The following is a 23,591-nucleotide window of genomic DNA, read 5'->3' as shown; positions in this document are numbered from 1 at the left end:
TTTTTGATTTTTTTGTTTTATCATCTCGAGAATTTTCAAGAAAATGTCAAAAAAATTTTTATTTCATTATCAACTTTTATTTGAACAGTAAAAAAAATTAATTAATGAGAAATCTACTTCCATTTCGGCTGCCGAATGGCCTTTTGTAAATTGAAAACGGTTTACGATTAGAGTACGATCGAAATTAGTATTTAACAAATCAAAATACATGTAAATTATGCTTGTCTTAGATCTCAAAATTTTGAACTTCCCGCTAAGAAAATTGTAAATTTTCAAAAATTCGGGAAGTTATTGGTTTCGGTCCAATTTACGAAAATCGAATTTTCATCAGATGTCGACGTTTTGAGGTCCTAGGAAGCTATTCTGACTAATTTCACGATGATGTCCGAGTGTATGTATGTATGGATGTACGTATGTAAATACCTGTATCTTTTGAACGGATGAACCGATTTTGAACTTTAAGGTGTCATTCGACGCGGCTTGTCAATATTTTGAAGCTGTAAGAAAATTCAGCTTGATCGGTAGGTCTCGTTCAGAGATATTCCAAAAATAAAATTTTTTCAAAAGTGTTTTTTTTTTGGATAACTTTTATGTGCTTGATGAATCGATCCCAAAATCGACTGGGCTCTAGAGCTTTATAAGCCGCGTCGAATGCTCAAACATCAAAATGGGTTCATTCGTTCAAGAGAAACCGTAGAAACAATTAAAAAAATTTTTTTTTTTAGTTTTTTTGAAATATCTCAAAATCGACTTGATAAATCGAATTCAAAATTTGATCATCAGCTGTAGAACTTGATAAAACGCGTCCTCAACCGTCTCAATCGGTTTATTTGTTTGAGAGATATCGTTGGAGAAAAAATGGTAAAAAACTATTTTTGTCGAAAAGAACGGCATACAAAAGTATTTTCGAGCTCGAAGAGCTCAAAAATGTATTTTCGAAAAAGTTCTCGAGCTCAAGGAGCCTGAAAGCAGCGGGAAGTTTTAGGGCTGGCCCACAGGGTCAACCGATAGACAGATTTTTTTTCTTGCCAAAACATCGAATTTTCGCTATTTTTGGGGGTTTTTTTGCAATTTACTCGAAATTGAAGGCTGGTCGGCCTAAACTGACTTGAAATTCGTATTCAGCGGGTCGAAAAACATGCCCGCAGATAGGTGGCGCCTGGTGTACAGACAACTTTTTTTTGTGTGTTGGTGTAATCAGATGGTTTATTAGTTTTGTTAGTCCGTTGTTGTTGGTGTTGTGTTGTTGTTTGTGTATCCATTATGGAAGTCAAAGATAATTGTATAAGAAGTCAAGTCTCTGTGCGTTGAATTCTACATTCTGGAGTTTTGTCTTTATTAAACGGATATCCTATTTGTAGGAGGTAAATTTTTGGCTCGATGTTTAGGAAATTGCCATCCCTCGTTGTCATTAATTTCTGGTTTATCAACTGATGATCTCGTGGTGATGCTATCACTGGGATCACTGTTAATTTGTTTATTTCTCGGTATATTATTATTTAAGTTTGGTTTGGGGTTAATTATAGACTCTTTGAATATTCTATCTAGTTCTAACGATTCTAACCTGGATTTTCCGGTGATATTTTTCGCTGTTTTATATAATCTCACTACCTCGTTTGGCTCTTGTGCGGCTTTTCTCTTGGTGGCTGGTACGCCCGCCATCTTGGGCGTGTGCCCGTGTTGGTCAATGGTGTGAATGTTTGTTTTTTATCCGGATTATTGAACTATTAATTCACACAATCACAACAAACTCCCACCTTATGATAATTAAATAATCGTTTTGAACTGAATTTTTAGTTTTTTTATAAACTCGCAATCTAGTTAATAATGAAAATCAGCTGAGATCGCTCTCGCTTAGATGTTCACTGTAGCACTGTTGCAGAGAGACAGATCGACGCTTTGATGGCTAGGCTATGCGACCAACAGTTACAATGAAGTTTAGTTGTGCTACTTAAGATTGATAGAATATAATCACTTTCGAAAAAGCAAAATATAATGATATTGGTTGATTGATTATTATTATTACAGTAAGAATTGGTTGATTGATATTCGATGTGTATGATATCGAAATGTAGGAAATTTTCATGTTCACTTTTATGTATGATCATATATTATTATATATACCTATATTAGGGTGGGCCAAAAAAATCGACTATTTTTTTTTTTCATTTTATACTCTAAAAAATAGGTTGGTAGACACCTCAAACAAAGTCTCTCCACGTGTGAGCTCTTAATTATAATAGGAAAGTCCTCCGCCTCTCAGTTTTTTATTTTTTTCTTATTATTAGAAAGAAAAATTCATATCTCGGTCTTTACTACTTAGAAAAAATATTCTGTCTCTATATCGATAGGAAATTGAATTCTCTACAAAAAAGGTCTTTTACAATTTTTTTGTAAACCTCACCGTTCAAAAGTAATTGAAGGTTGAAGTTTAATTATTTTCAGGCAGATTTGTTGTTTTCGTATGAATTTTATAATTCGACAAAAAAAAAATTATGATGATGCGATAGATTGGCAATCGCTTCGGGTCTTATCAATATTGTCTTCAACAATATTGTGTAGGCGCGATTTGAATATAAGCAGAATAAACATAGCATTTGGTTAACGGTAGCCGGGCATACGAACTGGACCTTGATCAATGTAAGTACCCTTTTATTCAATACGTTTATACGAAAATACGTACCTACGCCCATCACGATCTCCAATCGTGACAGGATCATCGGAAAAAAAAATTGATATGAATTCTAAAGTTGATGTATTTTTCGAGGTAACCACGAAGAGTAGTAGATAAACAGAGAGGCTTTCCCTCCCACAACAGGGATCTGCAATACCCTCATGGATAAGTGGGGGTTTGGGGAAATTTTTCATACCGACAGTTGAGATAGGGTCGCTAGTGGCGCTTTCTGTTCATCTTCCATAGTGGTATCCGAAAGAGGGCGCTTGTGGCATTTTTCTAGTAGATTTGGGGGACCTGAGGGAAGGGGGATATGGGATTGGGGGGAGAGATATGAGGTTGATGCTGTAGGATCGGGGCCTGGACTTTGGGGTGGGGGTATGGGAATGCTATGGTTCATGAATAAGGATATAGAGGGCGTTGGAGAGGAGGTATTTTTCAATTTAGATAGGAAAAATGACGTATGTTCTTATCGTATTGTTTACATGTTTTAAGAATTAAACTTAAAGATATGTGAAATAGAGGGGAGATATTTTTTTTAACAACTGACGCATTTTATAACTTGTCAATATACCTTATCTTATCTTTAGCAACTTTCACATCGTTAATAACAAATGAGTCATTTTTTCTTAAAACTTCATAGTTTTTATCTAATTTTTTACAATTTTGCCCCGTTTTTTCCAAAAATTATGTTGAGCACTTACAATATAAATTTGGTTTTATGTTCCAATTCTCTACAGTTCTTTGCCAGCTCTATTTTGAATAATAGTGTCAAGTTAAGTTTACATTAACTCAGTTTACTTGTAACAGAACATTGTGTTGAATTGATTATGTGTTATTCGAAGTAGTTTGGAGAAAATTCATATTGTAAGTTTCATCTGTTGATTTTTTTCCTATTTTATATAAATTAAATGACTTTATTATAGGTTTTTAAAATTTTTACAGTCAGTAAAATGGATTTTGCACAAATTGATGGAGCCACCACCTTAGAAGAGGTTCTACCAAAGAAAAATATGTTTGAATTAAATGTCAATGGTGAATATCAAGTCACTAAGTTAAAGCTGGTCAGCACCAAATCTAAAGACAGATTCGTTGCCTCGCTTGACAATGAATTTTGTGTTTATCTCCCGTGGCATACTACTGCAGCTATTCATGAGGATCTATCAGTTTTGCAGACATTGAATGAGCTAATTGAACAAGAAAACTTATTTCTTCGATACCTTGGTGGACAACATGATATGTTTGAATTCTTTATGAAAGTGCAGAACTAATTTTATGAACAATAGATATGTACATACTTGAGAATATTTAATAAAAAAAATGATATTATAATGAACTCAAATTGTCTTCCCTTATTTATATCATAGTTTTTAGTTATGAAGAATAAAAGAGAAATTGGGGAGACATTGAACCCGATTATAAAAAAAGTTAGAAAATATTCTAAAGTTAAGAGAAATAATAATAATATTAATGATGATAATAATAATAACAATAAAAATAATAATAATAATAATAATAATAATAATAATAATAATAATAATAATAATAATAATAATAATTTTTCCTCTCAAGATTCCTTATTGTATGTAGATATAGAGAGTGTTGCTTGGAGTGGGAGATATTCGTTTGAACTTTCGGTAGGAAGATGATGTATGGTCTTATATTGCTTAATTATTATCTTAGATTAAACTATACGATATGTGGAAAGGAGGTAGTTTTTATAACAAATGACGAATTATCACTTGTTAATATGTATATTTTATCTTATCTTTAGCAACTTTCACTTTTTAACATCAAATGAGTCATTTTTTCTTAAAATTTTATATTTTTTATCTAATCTTTTACAATTTTTGCCCCGTTTTACTAAATTTGAACTATAAAAGTGTAGTTTCATGTTTGAAATCTCTACAGTTCTTTACCAGCTTTGCTCCACTAATAAAAACGATTTCTTTATATTAAATATATTGATGGAGTTGATGCTTTTAATAAGATCTAATTTATATTAAAGATATATTATTGATAATAAATATATATATATATATATATGGGTCATTCCATGTCAAATCGACCAATAGTTGGAATCGACCCCTTTCGATTTGGACGAATTTTGGTCAGAAGTTTTCTCTCATCATATAACGAAGTTCTGCCAAGGGAAAAAAAATAAAAAAATTTGTTTCAAAAGTTATGCAATTTTGAAAATTTCACTAATTTTCCTGTTTCTTAAACTTATTCTTCCAAGATCTCGAAAACTATTACAATTACTCTAATGATCTGAGCTAGGTTTTAAAGAGGATACTTAAAGGTACCAAAAAAAAATTTTTTTGAAAAAATTTTTCAAAAATTCGCTTTTTGGGAAAATTTTGAAATTTCCAAAATTGCAAAAGTCGATGACCGCTATCAAATTTTTTTCTAGAGTACCTCTAATTGATTTCAAAAGATCTTGAAATTTTTGAGTAGGGGTTTTTTTTTGTTCAAAAGATATAAATTTTTGAATTTTAGGAAAAAAAAATTTTTCTTTCTTTGGCATTGACTGAATAAAAAAATGATAAATTCACTTGTAATTTTTAATTTTAAGGCTCAAACATTTATTTTAAGGCAAAAGAGTCAATCAAAAGATCGTAAAATTGTCGTTTAAATTTATTTGGTAGTCATTGTACATTTTTATCAGTTAAGACGTGAATTACTATCTTTTGATTGTCTCTTTTGCCTTAAAATAAATTTTTGAGCCTTAAAATTAAAAATTACAAGTAAATTTATCATTTTTTTATTCAGTCGATGCCAAAGAAAGAAAAATTTTTTTTTCCTAAAATTCAAAAATTTATATCTTTTGAACAAAAAAAAAACCCTACTCAAAAATTTCAGGATCTTTTGAAATCAATTAGAGGTACTCTAGAAAAAAATTTGAGCGTAAAATTTGATGGCGGTCATCGACTTCTGCAATTTTGGAAATTTCAAAATTTTCCCAAAAAGCGAATTTTTGAAAAATTTTTTCAAAAAAATTTTTTTTTGGTACCTTTAAGTATCCTCTTTAAAACCTAGCTCAGATCATTAGTGTAATTGTAATAGTTTTCGAGATCTTGGAAGAATAAGTTTAAAAAACAGGAAAATTAGTGAAGTTTTCAAAATTGCATAACTTTTGAAACAAATTTTTTTATTTTTTTTCCCTTGGCAGAACTTCGTTATATGATGAGAGAAAACTTCTGACCAAAATTCGTCCAAATCGAAAGGGGTCGATTCCAACTATTGGTCGATTTGACATGGAATGACCCATATATATATATATATATATTTATTATCAATAATATATCTTTAATATAAATTAGATCTTATTAAAAGCATCAACTCCATCAATATATTTAATATAAAGAAATCGTTTTTATTAGTGGAGCAAAGCTGGTAAAGAACTGTAGAGATTTCAAACATGAAACTACACTTTTATAGTTCAAATTTAGTAAAACGGGGCAAAAATTGTAAAAGATTAGATAAAAAATATAAAATTTTAAGAAAAAATGACTCATTTGATGTTAAAAAGTGAAAGTTGCTAAAGATAAGATAAAATATACATATTAACAAGTGATAATTCGTCATTTGTTATAAAAACTACCTCCTTTCCACATATCGTATAGTTTAATCTAAGATAATAATTAAGCAATATAAGACCATACATCATCTTCCTACCGAAAGTTCAAACGAATATCTCCCACTCCAAGCAACACTCTCTATATCTACATACAATAAGGAATCTTGAGAGGAAAAATTATTATTATTATTATTATTATTATTATTATTATTATTATTATTTTTATTGTTATTATTATTATCATCATTAATATTATTATTATTTCTCTTAACTTTAGAATATTTTCTAACTTTTTTTATAATCGGGTTCAATGTCTCCCCAATTTCTCTTTTATTCTTCATAACTAAAAACTATGATATAAATAAGGGAAGACAATTTGAGTTCATTATAATATCATTTTTTTTATTAAATATTCTCAAGTATGTACATATCTATTGTTCATAAAATTAGTTCTGCACTTTCATAAAGAATTCAAACATATCATGTTGTCCACCAAGGTATCGAAGAAATAAGTTTTCTTGTTCAATTAGCTCATTCAATGTCTGCAAAACTGATAGATCCTCATGAATAGCTGCAGTAGTATGCCACGGGAGATAAACACAAAATTCATTGTCAAGCGAGGCAACGAATCTGTCTTTAGATTTGGTGCTGACCAGCTTTAACTTAGTGACTTGATATTCACCATTGACATTTAATTCAAACATATTTTTCTTTGGTAGAACCTCTTCTAAGGTGGTGGCTCCATCAATTTGTGCAAAATCCATTTTACTGACTGTAAAAATTTTAAAAACCTATAATAAAGTCATTTAATTTATATAAAATAGGAAAAAAATCAACAGATGAAACTTACAATATGAATTTTCTCCAAACTACTTCGAATAACACATAATCAATTCAACACAATGTTCTGTTACAAGTAAACTGAGTTAATGTAAACTTAACTTGACACTATTATTCAAAATAGAGCTGGCAAAGAACTGTAGAGAATTGGAACATAAAACCAAATTTATATTGTAAGTGCTCAACATAATTTTTGGAAAAAACGGGGCAAAATTGTAAAAAATTAGATAAAAACTATGAAGTTTTAAGAAAAAATGACTCATTTGTTATTAACGATGTGAAAGTTGCTAAAGATAAGATAAGGTATATTGACAAGTTATAAAATGCGTCAGTTGTTAAAAAAAATATCTCCCCTCTATTTCACATATCTTTAAGTTTAATTCTTAAAACATGTAAACAATACGATAAGAACATACGTCATTTTTCCTATCTAAATTGAAAAATACCTCCTCTCCAACGCCCTCTATATCCTTATTCATGAACCATAGCATTCCCATACCCCCACCCCAAAGTCCAGGCCCCGATCCTACAGCATCAACCTCATATCTCTCCCCCCAATCCCATATCCCCCTTCCCTCAGGTCCCCCAAATCTACTAGAAAAATGCCACAAGCGCCCTCTTTCGGATACCACTATGGAAGATGAACAGAAAGCGCCACTAGCGACCCTATCTCAACTGTCGGTATGAAAAATTTCCCCAAACCCCCACTTATCCATGAGGGTATTGCAGATCCCTGTTGTGGGAGGGAAAGCCTCTCTGTTTATCTACTACTCTTCGTGGTTACCTCGAAAAATACATCAACTTTAGAATTCATATCAATTTTTTTTTCCGATGATCCTGTCACGATTGGAGATCGTGATGGGCGTAGGTACGTATTTTCGTATAAACGTATTGAATAAAAGGGTACTTACATTGATCAAGGTCCAGTTCGTATGCCCGGCTACCGTTAACCAAATGCTATGTTTATTCTGCTTATATTCAAATCGCGCCTACACAATATTGTTGAAGACAATATTGATAAGACCCGAAACGATTGCCAATCTATGCGTGTGACTTATTTAAATTTCGCAATCAAACGTCGAGCGGTAAACGTAAGACTGTGTACCCCCTACTGTTGACTATCTGTCTGAGCGGCTAAACAGGTAGAAAATAAGGGATAAAGGAAGGTGGGCTGCCGAAAAGCCTCGAGAGTCTAGTATTCTATTGCTAAAGTAAAATTCTCTCAAAAATAATGTTTTTCAAATTATTATGTTAACGAGTAATTATTTCTTTAAGATCCAATATACTCAAAATACCAAAAGGGTTACAGATATTTAAAGTAGTCAATGTAAAATAAAGTGTGTCATGCATATGTTTTATAATCAATTGAAAATATATAAAATAATAAAAATATCAATTAATGATTACAATGGTTAAAACTTACCCTAAACAGGTTTAGGTGAGGTGTCAGGACTGTCGGCAGTAACACAAGACACTTATACACACGCGCTCTCGCGGCTAATTAATATAATTCTAATTTCGATTTATTCAGTTTGTTTTAATTTTTTTATGCGTTTCAAAATCTTCGTAGTTCATGTAAAATATAAATTGATAATAAGTCTTCGCGTTTTTCGCGGTAAAATAAAATGTAAATTTGTTTGTAAAAACTTCGCGTATTTTCGCGGTAATATAATTCTTTAAAAATCTTCGCGTTTTCGCGGTAAAATATTCTTTGATTCTTCACGTTTCGTGGTAAAATTCAATATTAAAATGAAATAAAAATTATTAAAATAAGATGAAGTTAATTAGAGCTATCGGTGCTTCCGATTGGTATTAAATCACGACTTACGACGATCAAGGTCCGGTTCGTATGCCCAGCTACCGTCAACTGAATGGTGAATTTAATAACACGCCAATTATTCTCCTGAGACTAGTAGAAAATGATATACCGATTATTCGAGCGCTTACGACGATCAAAGTCCGGTTTGTACGCCCAGCTACCGTTAACCGAATGCTCAATCGAGATATCAATCCTCTAGCCACGAACACCGTCAAGTGTCCGGAGTTCGGTATGGTTCAGAGTTTGATTCCCAAAAGAACTGATGAGCTAAAGTTCATGGTCTTTTTATATGGTCTTCACCTATAAAAAGTGGTGGTAACTTGTTTCCCATACGAAAAGACTCGGACCCACTCGAAAGTTCTAGGCCCTTGCACACGTGTGATCCCTGGGAAATAGATTTTGACTACTAAGTAGGCCGATGACCTGGCGCCACTCTGCCGTCGAGGAAACCATAAATTTTGGTAGTTTCCATTAGCTTTCTCTAATTTCCAAGAATCACATGCAGGTGCACATGAGTTGGGTGGTCTATAGTTTTAAAAAGAAAATCAAAGAAAGATTACCGCTCCTATGCTTAGATTCTTAAATGGGAACGGATACATAAATTTTAAAAGTACGTGTGTTTCATTAGTACTTTTCTACTTGGACTTGTACGATTTTTAATTGTAAAGGTATATTTTTCCCGTACGATTACTGGCGTTAGTAAGTCGGGCGTCATAAAAAAAAAGTCCAAATTCAAGAGATCTTAAGTTCCCACGTACTAGATGGACGGATATTCTCTTATGCGATCTATCCTACTGAATTTTACCCTGTTAATTATTATATATAAAAAAAAACTGAAGGTCTACTCGGAAACGCACTTGTGTTACCGCCTGTGTCTTTGCTGTTTTCTGTCTATGTCGCCATAGTTCTCGAGAAAAATTGTTTTCTCGTGTACAATAAATTTAAAATTTTCAAAAAAAAAAGATTTTTAACGACTTGTAAGGATACGAGTCGAACGTATCAGCCGTGACAATCCGGTAACGAGTTGTGATGTTCACCGCAAAACGACTTTTTTTCGAGGCGCCTCCGGAGATTCAACGTCACCAGCTTATTACTAGATATTTTTCGTTGAAAATTTTTTCTGATATTCTTTAAAAATTGTACAATAATATGTGATTAAGTTTAATGAAATTATATAACTCATCTCGCCGGGAAAAAATCACAAAAATATGCTTTTTTTCGCCTTTAAAACCCTACCCCTCCCCCCCCTCATGTAGAGTTACAAATTTTGGATCTGATTCAGAGTACAAACCTCAAATACCGACAAAACAAACAAAATAGATGTTTTAACTCCTGAAGTCATTTCTGCACTCGATAGAGCTAATGTCAGCAGTAGAAATGCGATGTTCAATATTTCTCCTATTTTATTTGCTGTTGGTATAAAAATTGAAGATACAACGCTTAGTTATAAAACAATTCAACGTGCTCGTATGCTTTGAAGAGAAGACATTGCTAAAGGGCTAAAGAATAAAACGCACGATAAATACGTCGTGCATTGGGACGGTGATATGCTAAATGATTTCGTTGGATCAAAATCTGTGGAACGGCTACCAGTTCTTTTAACTGCATTTAGTACCGAACAGTTACTTGGGATTCCCAAAATGAATTCTGGGACGACAGACAATCAAGCATCAGTCATTTTATAAGCATTAAATGAATGGGGTATTATTCATTATGTTAAGGTGATTTGTTTTGACACGATGGCTGTTAATACGGGTAACTTATCACTGATGATCTAATTTAAAAATAAATATTCGATTTTTATTGTTCGAGATTAATTTTTTCTTTTTTTTGCTTACTGAATTACATTTTTAAAATCAATTAATTGTTTAGAATTCATTAATCGTTTCAATCTTAAATATTATTTACTACAATTTTTCTAATATGTTCAATTTATAAATTTATCGATAAACATCTATTTTTATTATACAGGAATTCACAACGGTACATGTAAGGCAATTGAAAAGAGATTGGGAAAAGATTTAATGTGGTTACCATGTCGTCACCACATATTTGAAATCATATCGAAGAGTGCATTTGAAGTATATAAGCCAGTGACATCCGGGCCAAATGTACCAATGTTTGGAAGATTTAAAAATACATGGGACCAAATAGATAAAACTAATTATATATCTGGTATTGAAGATAATGTTGTTGCTGATATTGTTTCGCATCAAAAAAATGAAATATCTAGTTTTATTACACAATCCTTACAGGTATGATTTAACGGCAATTTTAAGAATAGAAATTTTCTTGTTTCTGACAAATACTTGATTGCTTTTGATAGTTACTGCAACCCCGAGATGACTATAAAGAATTTTTGGAATTGTCGTTGATTTTCCTTGGAGAAATGCCTCAAGACAAAGTTTCTTTCAAATGTCCTGGTGCAGTTCATCATGCTAGGTGGATGGCAAAGGGAATTTACAGTCTAAAAATGTTTATATTTAGAGAAAAATATAGACTTTCTAATAAAGAATTGCATGGTCTTCGGCAATTTTGTATTTTCATAGTTGTGCTGTATTTGAAAGCTTGGTTTTCATCAACTTCTGCGACTACTGCTGCTCACCATGACTTACAGTTTTTGAAAAATTTAATTGAGTACAAGCGTATCAATCCTTTGATTTCTGCTGCTACTTGTGATAAAATGATTTTGCATTTATGGTACTTGAGTAATGAACTTGCAATTTTATCATTATTTGACGATACTGTTCTATTGGAGATAAAAAAAAAATATTGTTAAAGCTGCTAAGACTCGTGAAGGTACAGATTGCAAAGCTAGAAGATTAATAATTGATAAAAACGATTTGAATTTATTAATGCAAAAAAATCTGAGTGACTTTTTTTTTAGAAAGTCCTTGAATCTCTTGAAAATCTTTGATCTACCGACTGATTTTTTTGATATAGACATTAAAGTCTTGTTTTATCTCGTTTTTCGGAATATATTTTGTTTTTCTCTTTACTTTACATTTACTGAATAAATAACTCAAAAAGAAAAGAAAATCCGAAAAAAATTGATTTTTTCAATTTGATAACAATTACACAAATGAAGGAACAAAACTTGTTCCTTTAATTGTTTTGTAAAACTTTGAGCAATGGGACCGGACAAACGGTTCAATCGATCAATCTGAAAATGAACAGGGTTTCTGAGGGTACATCAAGCTGTAAAATTACCTGGCAACATTATTTTTTTTATCAATATTCGCAGAGTAGCGATGAGTTGACTAAAAAACCAAAATGGCCATTTTTTAAAGGTTTTTCAAATGGATATTAAGGATGAAAAAAAATTTTTTTTTTAAAAAATCGGAAAAAGAATTTGGAGGGAATTTATTCAAATTTCTTAAATTGCACTCTAAATTACTGTGCGGCCATTATTTGCTGAGATACCAATAATCAAAGACAAAAGGATCCTTTTTCATTTGAAGGCTGATATCTCAGCAGCAAATTGACGTACAGAGAATTAAAAAAAGCAAATTGTAGCTGAATAAATTTCCCAAGCGAGCCATGAATTTGTTTGTTTGAAGAAATTTTTCCCGGCCCCGTAGACCTTAAAAACAAAACCAAAAAATTTAGAAAAATTTTGTCTCGACCTTTTTCTTATGATTCCACAAAAACCGTGGCTCGAAAAAATTATTTCGCTGGAAAATTTTCAAACTAGAGATTTCAAGCTTCAATTTGCTTTTTTTGTTTTTTCGATACGATCATTTTTCACGAAAATACAACCTTCCAAAAATCACTAAAAAATTTATAAAATTTGTCTGTTCCTTTAATTTTTTGGATAAGTGTATCATAGTTGATAATTAAATAAAAAAAACTTTTTGATAATAAATTCAGTGTTTTTTTCTTCTAAATCGATACTTTTTATATTGAATTTGTCACAAAAACGTTATATACTCGAAAATTAATGAATCACTGACTCTAAGTTAGAAAAAAAGGACGTTAGTAGTTTCTGCAACTTAAGCGCTTAGAAGTAAAACGGTATAAACGTTTAAACAATCGCATAAATGATTACAAGTGTTTTAAAGGTTCACGTAACACACTTAAGTGTTTAATCTGAAAACGTTTTATCCGTTTAAAGAAAAAAACACTTCTACCTGTTTTTTTATAAAGCGCTTACTGTTACATTAAACGTTTAAAAAAACATCGAGTGTTTCAAATTAAAACAGATATTCCGGAATTAACCACTTTTTCAGAAAAAACGTTTAATCTAAAAAACATGTATATTATAAAACGCTTAAATTTCTTAAACAGTTTAAAAAAATTCTATCAATTTTGTCAATCGACAAATGATACAAATAACAATTTCAAACAATCAAAGTAATAATTTTCAAATATATTTATGCATTACGATATAGATGTATCAAAACGTATTTTTTTGTATTAAAAATAAAATTTTACAAATGATTGAACTCGGTTCATATCATCTAATGAATTCTAAACGATCATAGTTTATTAATGAAATAAATGTTAGATTTTTAATTTTTAACGACGATAGAGATATTCTTGAACTAATTCATTTTTTATATCTTCAAAGTTAAGTTTCTGTGTATCAGCGTATTTTCTCTGATGACATTCTTTCTGTAATTAATAAGGAATAGTACTTTAAAATAAACATATGATGAATCAAAAAAAAATAGCCCGGGAAAAAATGCTTAGATATGATCATATCTGTTCATTAGGGTGGGCCAAAAAAAGTGACTATTTTTTGTTTCTTTAGTTACAGTAAAAATATTGTTTAAGATGATGAAATAAAATTCTATTAAAATTTGAGCTCTTAATATTAATATTAAGAGGTGCCTATTTGCAATTCTCCATTTCCCATTTAAATGAAATGGGAAAAAAATTTTGTTTTTTTGTTTTTCTAGCTCGGCATTCGCACGTCATATGAATAAGTCCATAGCATATTATTGTGGAGAATTCAACGCTCTACAAAAATGGTCTCTTATCATTTTTTGATAAATCCATCCATTCGAAAGTTATCGGAGCAGTAAGTCAAATCTATAATAAATTTCCAGATCTTTTTACTTTTCCAGCAAAACTATCAGACTTATCAAAAAATGTCATAGGATCTTTTTTATAGACAATTTTATTCCCTACAAATTATTTTAAATGATGTTCTTTGAAATACCGCATTTTTTTCTAGTTATTTTCATTTTAATGCCAAGCTCGTAAAAATAATAGTCTTCTACTCTATTCTGAGAACTTAAGATTAAAATGAAAATAACTAGAAAACAATGCGGAATTTAAATGAACTTTATTTCGTTAGTAAAAGCGTAAGTTTTGAGAAATTCAACCCTTATAACTTTCGTTCTATTGATTACTTTATTATTAAACCGAAAGCATTTTTTATAATTTCTTACCGTGAAAATGATGCCGTTGATATCATTTGATTATTCAAACTGTGAGTATGTGAAACTTAAATAATACCCCATTAGAGCCTAAACTCTGGGGGGCTGTTTTACCCCCTTAATATTTTTTTCCACAGCTAACGAAAAATAAGTGTTTCCTCGATTTCAACGAAGAAGAACATGTCGGTCATATCAAAATCGGAGAGAGACACTTGAGATACCTTCCTTGTTAGGTGTATCTTACCAAGTCAAAAAATTTTTATGTTTAAAGAATAATGTTTAAATTTTAAAATTTCCATGTAAATGATAAATGGTAAAATCTACTGCTATTAATAAGGATACAATTTTTCTAATAAAATTTTTTTTCCTGCATTAATATTAAGTCTTAAATTAAAAAGAGGAGTCATTTGAATATTCACAAACATCAGAAAAATTATTAAAGCATCAAACCTCGGCTTCGTATCCTTCACGTAAATTGTGTGTAAGATCGTGTACAATTTCCCTGGAAAATTGATGCTGGTACTCAGGATAGAGACGTAAGACGTCAACAAGACCTTGTATATTGATACATTTCAGATAGCAATATGTAAGTGCTTTTACATCGCAACTCGATTTAACAATAACGTCAACGTTACCGCCTGATCCAACTCCGCAAGCTCCACCACCATTGCCAGCATGTTGGAGATGCACGTTTATATCACAGCCTACTAAGTCACCTTTTCCTGTTTTAAAATAATATAATGTATATTTTGAGTAATTCTTATTCTTGAATTTCATTCAATCACTACCTAAAATAGCGACGACCATATTATTTTGTTCAACTTCCATAGAGCCATTGCATAAATAATAAATGTAGGAGAGAGCGTCACCTCGACGGACTAGATACTCTTCAGGTGCACAAAAGTTACTTTTTATATGGAGTGACAGCAATTTTTGACATCCCGGTGATGCAGTCGCAAATATTGGTAGACTTAATAACTCACGATGTAAGTGCATTGATACGTCACCTCGTAATTCTTCTGGAAATTCTTTCAAAGTCTGTGAATTGAAAAAAAATGGATGCATAGATAGAAAATTTGAAAAATTACACTGTGAATAGTTAAAACAACCTCTTAAATGACAAAAGTATGAAAATTGCCGTTATATCCTAGGAAAAAAGTAATGACCTAATCGTACATGATCATGCATAAAAAATCATAATCATGCCTGACCAAGAATTATTACGCATTCTCACGGCTGGCAAATATTCACGCATGATTATGCTTGCACAAGCATAATCATTTTTTACCAAGCAAGCTGATAGCTAGTTCATATTCAGGCATAATCAGATCCAAGCAATCAATAAGATATTATTTAAAAAAATAAACAAAACAAAAATTGGCAGTCATTAGGGACTGCCGGTAGAAGTGGAAACTTACAATTGTGGAGTAACTGTGGTTTTCCTTTGGGACTTTCAAATTAATTAGAGTTTCAAAAATTTAAATTTCATGATTTTTGAATTGAAGTCATTATTATTAGTCTGGATGTCACATCTATCGACAGTTTAAGTAACTATTATACATACTTATTCAAGGCATACCTAATTATTCCACCTTATCATCCCGAATAGTTAACACTAAATGGCCGTTTACCGGTTGGTAGTGTTATGTCCAATAAATTTTTTTTTATTGATTTATTTTATTTCATAAATAAATTTACGAAACTCCTTTTCGCAAAAGCATGCAAAAACGCAGCATCAGTAGTACCATTATTTATGCGTACAAAAGTAGCACGACGATTTTTGCAATAACGATTGACGTAAAACTAAAAACTTGGCGTCATTTTGCACCAATGACAACAATTAAATTACTCCCATCAAACATCAATCAAAGTTTTTAAATAGCCTGAGCACCATGACTCAGGGCCTTAGTTGTTGATCAGATTTTTGATCTAGAGTCTTACGGTATCGTGTAAGCGGTGTCGTGGTTGTTGATCATATCTCGAGTCCTACGATCCTCGTAAACAGCGTCGATAGCACGTAGTCTCATTGCAAAAATCTGTTCTAGACAAAGCAATAAGTAATCGTCCTTAATAAAAGGTACTTGGCCCAGAGTTCTATCGTGTAGCGGTATTGTTTTATTAACAGCGGATTAACTTATCTTTAGGTTCAGTTGAGTTGTAAATCGATCTAGATACTTGGCCGAAAGTTTTATATCATGTAACGGTGTTATTTTATCATTTACAATTAGTTTACAAAATTTACAAATTTTCAGATAACTTAGATACTTGGCCAATAAGTCCTATCGTGTAATAGTATTATTTTGTTATTTACAATTCATACAAAAATCATTCGGGCTAGATCGAATAGTGACACAAAAATCAAGTGTTATTGAAGTCCGATCTCAGGTCAAGATAATCTGCGCATAAAAAGCCATAAGGCTACATAATAATAATAATACTGATAATAATAATAACAATAATAATAACGATGATAATAATAATAATAATAATAATAATAATAATAATAATAATAATAATAATAATAATAATAATAATAATAATAATAATAATAATAATAATAATAATAATAATAATAATATAAATAATAATAATAATAATAATATAAATAATAATAATAATAATGTAAAATGAGCGAATGCTCTGTGGGATTCTGGTGTAGGTGTGGGAAATTCAATAACTAACAATTAACACAAATTACAGATAAAAGAATAGATCTTTATTAAACAATATGTACACTAAAACTATGAGAAAAATAGCGAATGCAGCTACAAGATACGCGATAGCGAATGCGACTGTAAACGAATACGCGTATAAATTCGACACGTGGTCGGTAGCGGTTAATGACGCGATAATTAATTTATAATTAATAAGACGCGAGCAACGATTCAATATATACTCAATAATTAGTAGCCTTGATATACTAGCTAATTATTGAGAATATTTAAACAGAGATTTAGCGAAGCGGTTCAGACTTATATAACACGAGAGATATATTAATTTGAGCGAAGCGGTTGGATGGATAGCTGAGTTTGTACTGATCGATGTAGATTAGAAATAGACGTCGTCTTCTTCCTTCGTGGCTGCTCGGTGGTGACGTGGCAGCATGGATGCAGTAACGAATTTTCCCATTGGCTTAAAAGCGCGCCAACAGGAAATAGTTAGCCGCCAATTTCTCTGATTGGCCGGCTGGTAGCGGGTTCTCATGCCATTTTGACACGGTCATGAGCAAGAAATTGCAGGTGTCGGGCCCAGATAGCGAGTGACCCGGCACTATTCTGACATTCAAGTCAGTAGCGAGTTCGGCTGCTCTCGTACGTAGCGAAAGTACACGAAGCTTTTCAAAATGATTAACCTCGTGACTGAACAAATAATAATAATGATAATAATAATAATAATAATAATAATAATAATAATAATAATAATAATAATAATAATAATAATAATAATAATAATAATAATAATAATAATAATAATAATAATAATAATAATAATAATAATAATAATAATAATAATAATAATAATAATAATAATAATAATAATAATAATAATAATAAATGCCCACGGTGCATGTTGTGCGGCCAGCGGGGGTTCTATTCACCCCGTGGCGCATCGTGGGCAAAGTAGGCCGGCCTTCCATCTGCTGGCCTACAAAGCGCACAACAACCTTTGCATTGGGTTAACTCCCCAATGTGAAGTAAACTGAGTTCAAGATAATCCTGAACACAGAAGTGCTCCCCACAACCAGCCCTTCTCGGATGAGGGCTACCCACTAGCTGGGCGGAGCACCGAGATTCCGAACGATGACGACCTTGGCGAACAACGGACTGCATTTAGGTGGACGGAGGAATTACGAGCCGATCTCCTGATGTGCTATAATAACACTGAACCGGAGCGGAGGGACTATATGGCTAGGATGCATGCTCTCTGGAGCGATATGCACCCTAACCATAGCCATTTTTCACGACAACATCTGCGTGATTACGCCTCTCATCTCCGGCGAACACGACGATCACTGTTATCTAACAGACGAGTATCTCACCGTCTGTCTTTTCCAGCACAGCTACATCAGGAGAGACGCCGTTCTTCCGAAGACGCCGACAATGATTTTGAAAGACGACAAGTATGTGTCTCTAAAAAGACACACTACCCCAAAGACCAACTTGACACGGAGCACCACAAGCTATCGACTCGGATTCAAGAGGATTCTACTCTACTCACCATCAATCAAGCTGTCTATGATGCTGCTTCCTCACTCTTACCTCCGGCAAGAAATAATACTTCTTCTCCTGAGGCTAAGATGAGAGGTCGCATTGGGCAGCTTTCACTGAAGATTGATGATCTCCGGAAACATGTCTCCCGCATTCAGTGTGTGATTGAGTACGTGAATGCTCGTAAAGCATTTACGCCTAAAGTCCGCCGCATTGCGGCTGGACTACGATATCAATATCACACACTGAATAAAGAGAATCTTCTTAACATCAAAGAAGGTTCCCTTAACAGGTTGCGGGCTCTGGTGACTGCTAAAAGTAACTAGAGAAAAAGCTGAAGCGGCTGACCGATAACTCTTTGTTTCGGTTAAGTCCTTCACGCTTTCTGACACCTAAGACATCTGTTTCTGGCGATCCCCCATCTATCGAGCGAGTAAAAGCTTTCTGGTCCGAGTTGTATGGCGATCAACCAAACGTGAATCGTGACACTCCAGCTCTCAACGACTTCGAGGCATTTTGTCGCTACCATCGAAACGACAATGCTGATGAAGAGAGCCCTGAAGTTAGCGTGGAAGAAGTTCGTTTGGCTCTGAATAATGGTAAGAACTGGGCTGCTCCGGGTCCGGATGGCATTAACTTATTTTGGTGGAAGAAACTTACTTCTACCCATAGCCATCTGGTCCGGATTTTTACAGCGTTTATCAGAGGCAACGAACCTATTTCGTGCTGGCTTGTAGAAGGGCGAACCGTGCTCATCCCTAAGAAAGGTGTCTTGTCCGAGCCAAAGAACTACAGGCCTATCACCTGTTTGAATGCAGTTTATAAGATTTTCACAAAAATCTTAACTAATCGCATTCTACAGGAGATAGATCCTGTATGGCAGCAGATATACGAACAACGTGGCAGTAAAAGAGGCCTGTCAGGTTGCAAAGAGAATCTGTTAGTAGATCGTTGTGTCATTCAAGACGCGGTCTACTATCAGCGCAACCTGTGAATGGCCTGGATTGACTACCGTAAGGCATTTGATTCAACATCTCATGAACTCATTCTCTTTTTGCTCAATTGCCTTGGGGTCAATCGCGATACAGTGGGATGCATACAGCATACGATGCAACTTTGGCGAACACGGTTTCACATATCATGTGGCAACGACAAACGTGTGACCGAAGTTGTACAGTACAAGCGAGGTGTCTTCCAGGGAGATTCCCTGAGCCCTCTGCTATTTTGCATCTCACTGCTGCCGATATCTGTTGCGCTACGCCGTACCCGTGGATACTCAGTGGGCCCACCAACTGATCGGAAATATTCGATCACCCACTTACTCTACATGGATGATCTAAAGGTATATGCTCCTGATGAGGAACACCTTCAGACAGCCTTAAACATCGTAGGGGAGTATACACGGGATGTCGGCATGGCTTTTGGGTTGGACAAGTGCGCGGTCGTTAATCTGGTGAAGGATAAGTGCTCTGATTTGCGCGAAGATATCGAGTTAGTAGATGGGAGCGTCATTGACCATCTTGACGCCGGAGAGTCGTACAAATATCTAGGGATTGACGGGAGTCCTATGCAGGACGTCTCGAAAATCAAAACGACTCTCTGCAGTGAGTATGGGCGGAGACTCCGGAAAATATGGTCATCAGAACTTTCCGGGAAAAACAAAGTCTCTGCAACAAACATGCTTGCTGTCCCAGTACTACTCTACTCTTTCGGTGTCCTTAAATGGACCCGAAAAGACCTTAGAGATCTCGATATCAAGACACGCAAAGTCATGAATATCAATCGGAGCATGCACGCTAAGTCCTCAGTCACCAGATTATACCTTTCCCGGCACATCGGAAAGAGAGGTCTACAGAGCTTGGAGTGTCTACATGATCGTTTGGTTTTGGGTCTAACATACGAAGTTGTCAAATTCACAGTAGATGAGAACGACTTCCTTATGCAGATTGTTCATAGTCATGAGAATCTGCAGAAGGGAGCGTTCTTATATAAAGCAGCAAGGTACGCGGCAAAACCCCTCGGTCTCGGACGAGTAAACCCTCTTATTGAACTCCCTAAGGAGGAATTTAAGAGTGGCGTCAGGAATGCTGAGCAGCAAAAACTGCTCAGTACACACATAGACAAGTCCATGCACAGCGTGTTCTTTAAACACGTGCGTGACCATGGCTTGTCTACCCAGCTGACATTTTTATTCCTTAAGTAAGTTGACTTGATGTCCGAGACCGCAGGATATATTTTTGCCCGCCAAGATGGTGTCATCAACCCTCTCGAATACTGTACTAAAGTGCTCCAGATTCAGCTACCCGACACTTTGTGTAGAGTATGTAAGAAACATCCTGAGACGCTTATGCATCTCTTGTCGGCATGTCCTGTACTGGCAAAGAGTGCATACATTCAGCGTCACAATGCTGCTCTGCAAGTACTTTATTACCACCTGAGACACACGCACGGTATCGACAAACAGTCGTTTGTGTCTGCATTAGCTAGAATACCAACTTATTCAGCGCAAGTTGAGTTTCTGGCATCGCGGATGCAAAAGGCTGTTATTCTGGGGTCCCTCCGTTTACTTAGGCAACGAAACTTGGCCTGCTGCGCATGCTGACTATCTTGTTGATAGAGCATCGCAGCAGTAACGATTTGGCGCTCAGGTGAGGCCCTCGTCAGAGTCGGACTACCGGGGATAACCCCCTGAGCATTTGACAACAAAAGAAATAATAATAATAATAATCATAATTATGCAAGTGTACAGATAGTAAATGTGTAAATTGCGTAAGAATGAAAGAGTTGTATCAAGTGGATGATATTCAAACTAATCACTGTGCTAATGATGCCGATTCTGAGCGTCAGACTAGAATGAGAAATAGAGCACAGAAAACTATTAAATATTGTACCGAATAGCAACGAAAAATTATAAGAAATCACTCATCGAAAGGTCAAATGTTAGTTATAAATATTCACGGTTTGTTATTGCATTTGAATGAATTAAAAATGTTGTTGGTAAACAAGAAAGTTGATATAGCTTACGTAACTAAAACGCATTTGAAAGCTGAGGTGAGCGAACATGATTATGAGATTAGTAAATATAATAATGTTTTATAGATGTTTTCGAGTAATAAAAGAAGAGGAGGAGTAGTGATATATGTAAGAAACGAGTTGAGTTTGAAGTAATTGATACCGTGGTTGATAATGTGGATTTCGAAGTAAATATGTGGATATGTAGCATTTTACTGAAAGGTAAATTTAAAAACTTAATAATAAAGAACGTATATCATTCTCCGAATCAGAGTAATGGTGTATTTATAGAAAGATTGATACAAGAATATATAAAACTAAGTAAGAAAGGACGTTTTTTAGTGGGTGACTTTAATCTAGATGTGAGTAAGGATTCACAGTATTCAAGAAAGTTTTAATTAGAGAAATTAGAGAAATTAGAGAAATGAAATGTGTTGGTGAAACCAACTTGGTATGTATCAATGGGTTAAGGAAAATACTCATGTGACATCTAATTCTGAAACTGTAATTGATATAGACTTTTCTAATAGAAGTATAAATACTAAACTATTGGAGGCACCAAGAATCTCAGATCGTCTAATAGTGAAAGTGGTTTTATCAGTAGTTGAGAATTGTTACGTCCGATTGATTCTTATAATTTTCGAAATCATTTTCTTTTAATTCATAAAAATGTATAACACACAACGAGTCAAATGAACATGAAAACATCTCTTAATAAGAAAAATCTTAAAAGTGGGGAGAATAATGCGTGTGCCGACCAAAATGGAAAATATGGATGGGCCGATAAGAAAATTTAGGGCCCAGAAACAAAAAGAAAACTCTCGCTCTCTCCTGGCTGCAATCATCAAAGTGTGAACAAGTTTTTATTTACAATGAAGAAAAAGAAAAGGAAAAGAGTTAGTTAAACGAGTATAAGTACTACATCATGTATTCACACAGGGAAACTAGGTATAATTAAAATATCAAATAAATTTAAAACGTTCAGTTTAGAAATATCAGAATTACAAAAAAAAAATTCGACCATGTGCAGTTTAAAATTAAAATATTAAATGACGATACCGAATTGGTCTGGGTTCGATTCCCAGTTCGGTCTATCTATATTTTTCTCAATTTATTTATTAATTGTCTTATCGAGAGGTTTGCATGTTTGGGTTTCCACTATATTTAAATAAAAAAAACCCAGATGAACAGCAAAGGACCCAAAATAGATCCTTGCGGAACACCATGATTTACATCTTTTTCATCTGAAATAGCGTCACCGTATTTTACTTGTTGTGTTCTTTTACTCAAGTAGCATTTAAACCACTACCATGCACTACCACCAACACCATACATTTCTAACTTTTTTATTAATCTCTGTCTGTCAATAGTCTCAACTACTCTTTTGAAATCTATAAAACTACCCCTATTACATTACCTCGATCTATCTCATTTCGCCACTCACACATTGTCTTTTGTAATGTTGTTTCGCACAAATGATGTACCCTTAAGCCATAATGCTTTTCACTTAATATATTATTCTTATCAAGGTGTTCAATTAGTCTTTTTTTTCACACTTTCTTCTAAAATCTCCTCTGATTCAGGTAAGGTATTGATCGGTCTGTACTCCTCGGCCTTATTCGTACCTTTCACTGTAGGTATCGGATGAATCAATGAGTTTTTCCATTTAATCGGAATTTCTGATGACTCTAAACAACAATTTATTAACTTTCTAATCACAACTTTATTTACACTCTATATTTCACTGATCATATCATAAGATATTACATTTCCTTTGCCTATAGTCTTATATAACTTTTTAATTATAGAATTCAATTCCGTATCATCAACTTCTATTAATTTATCAAGTCTTGTCACTGATTCATCATACCCAAAGTCATTAACATTCCAGTTACATTTATCAATATCATTAACAATTTCTTCAACACTTCGTACAGAATAATTATTGAATATATCAGCAATAAGCGTAGTTTCCTTAATTAGCTTATAATTAAAAACAATTTCTAACTTTGTTTCTTCTTGACTTTTATTGCTTAATATAGATTTCATAAATCTCTTTTGTACTTAATATATG

The 23,591-nt window shown here is 33.4% G+C and overlaps 1 protein-coding gene across 6 annotated transcripts in view; it reads right to left on the bottom strand.

The window, feature by feature from the left end:
* LOC130674864 (potassium voltage-gated channel subfamily H member 8) overlaps positions 1-23,591 on the bottom strand; it is a 535,814-nt gene that overhangs the window by 237,086 nt on the left and 275,137 nt on the right. For all 6 annotated transcript variants that reach the window (XM_057480297.1, XM_057480299.1, XM_057480294.1 and 3 more), the window contains 2 exons: positions 15,086-15,335; positions 14,748-15,019 (listed from right to left, as the gene is read on the bottom strand). In XM_057480297.1, the coding sequence (XP_057336280.1) occupies positions 14,748-15,019; positions 15,086-15,335 (522 nt within the window). The remainder of the gene's footprint in view (positions 1-14,747; positions 15,020-15,085; positions 15,336-23,591) is intronic.

This window comes from Microplitis mediator, chromosome 9, assembly GCF_029852145.1.
Source record: "Microplitis mediator isolate UGA2020A chromosome 9, iyMicMedi2.1, whole genome shotgun sequence".
NCBI classification, from domain to species: domain Eukaryota; kingdom Metazoa; phylum Arthropoda; class Insecta; order Hymenoptera; family Braconidae; genus Microplitis; species Microplitis mediator.
The sequence above is the reverse complement of the archived record's forward strand: the minus strand, read 5'-3'. Positions and strand labels throughout refer to the sequence as shown.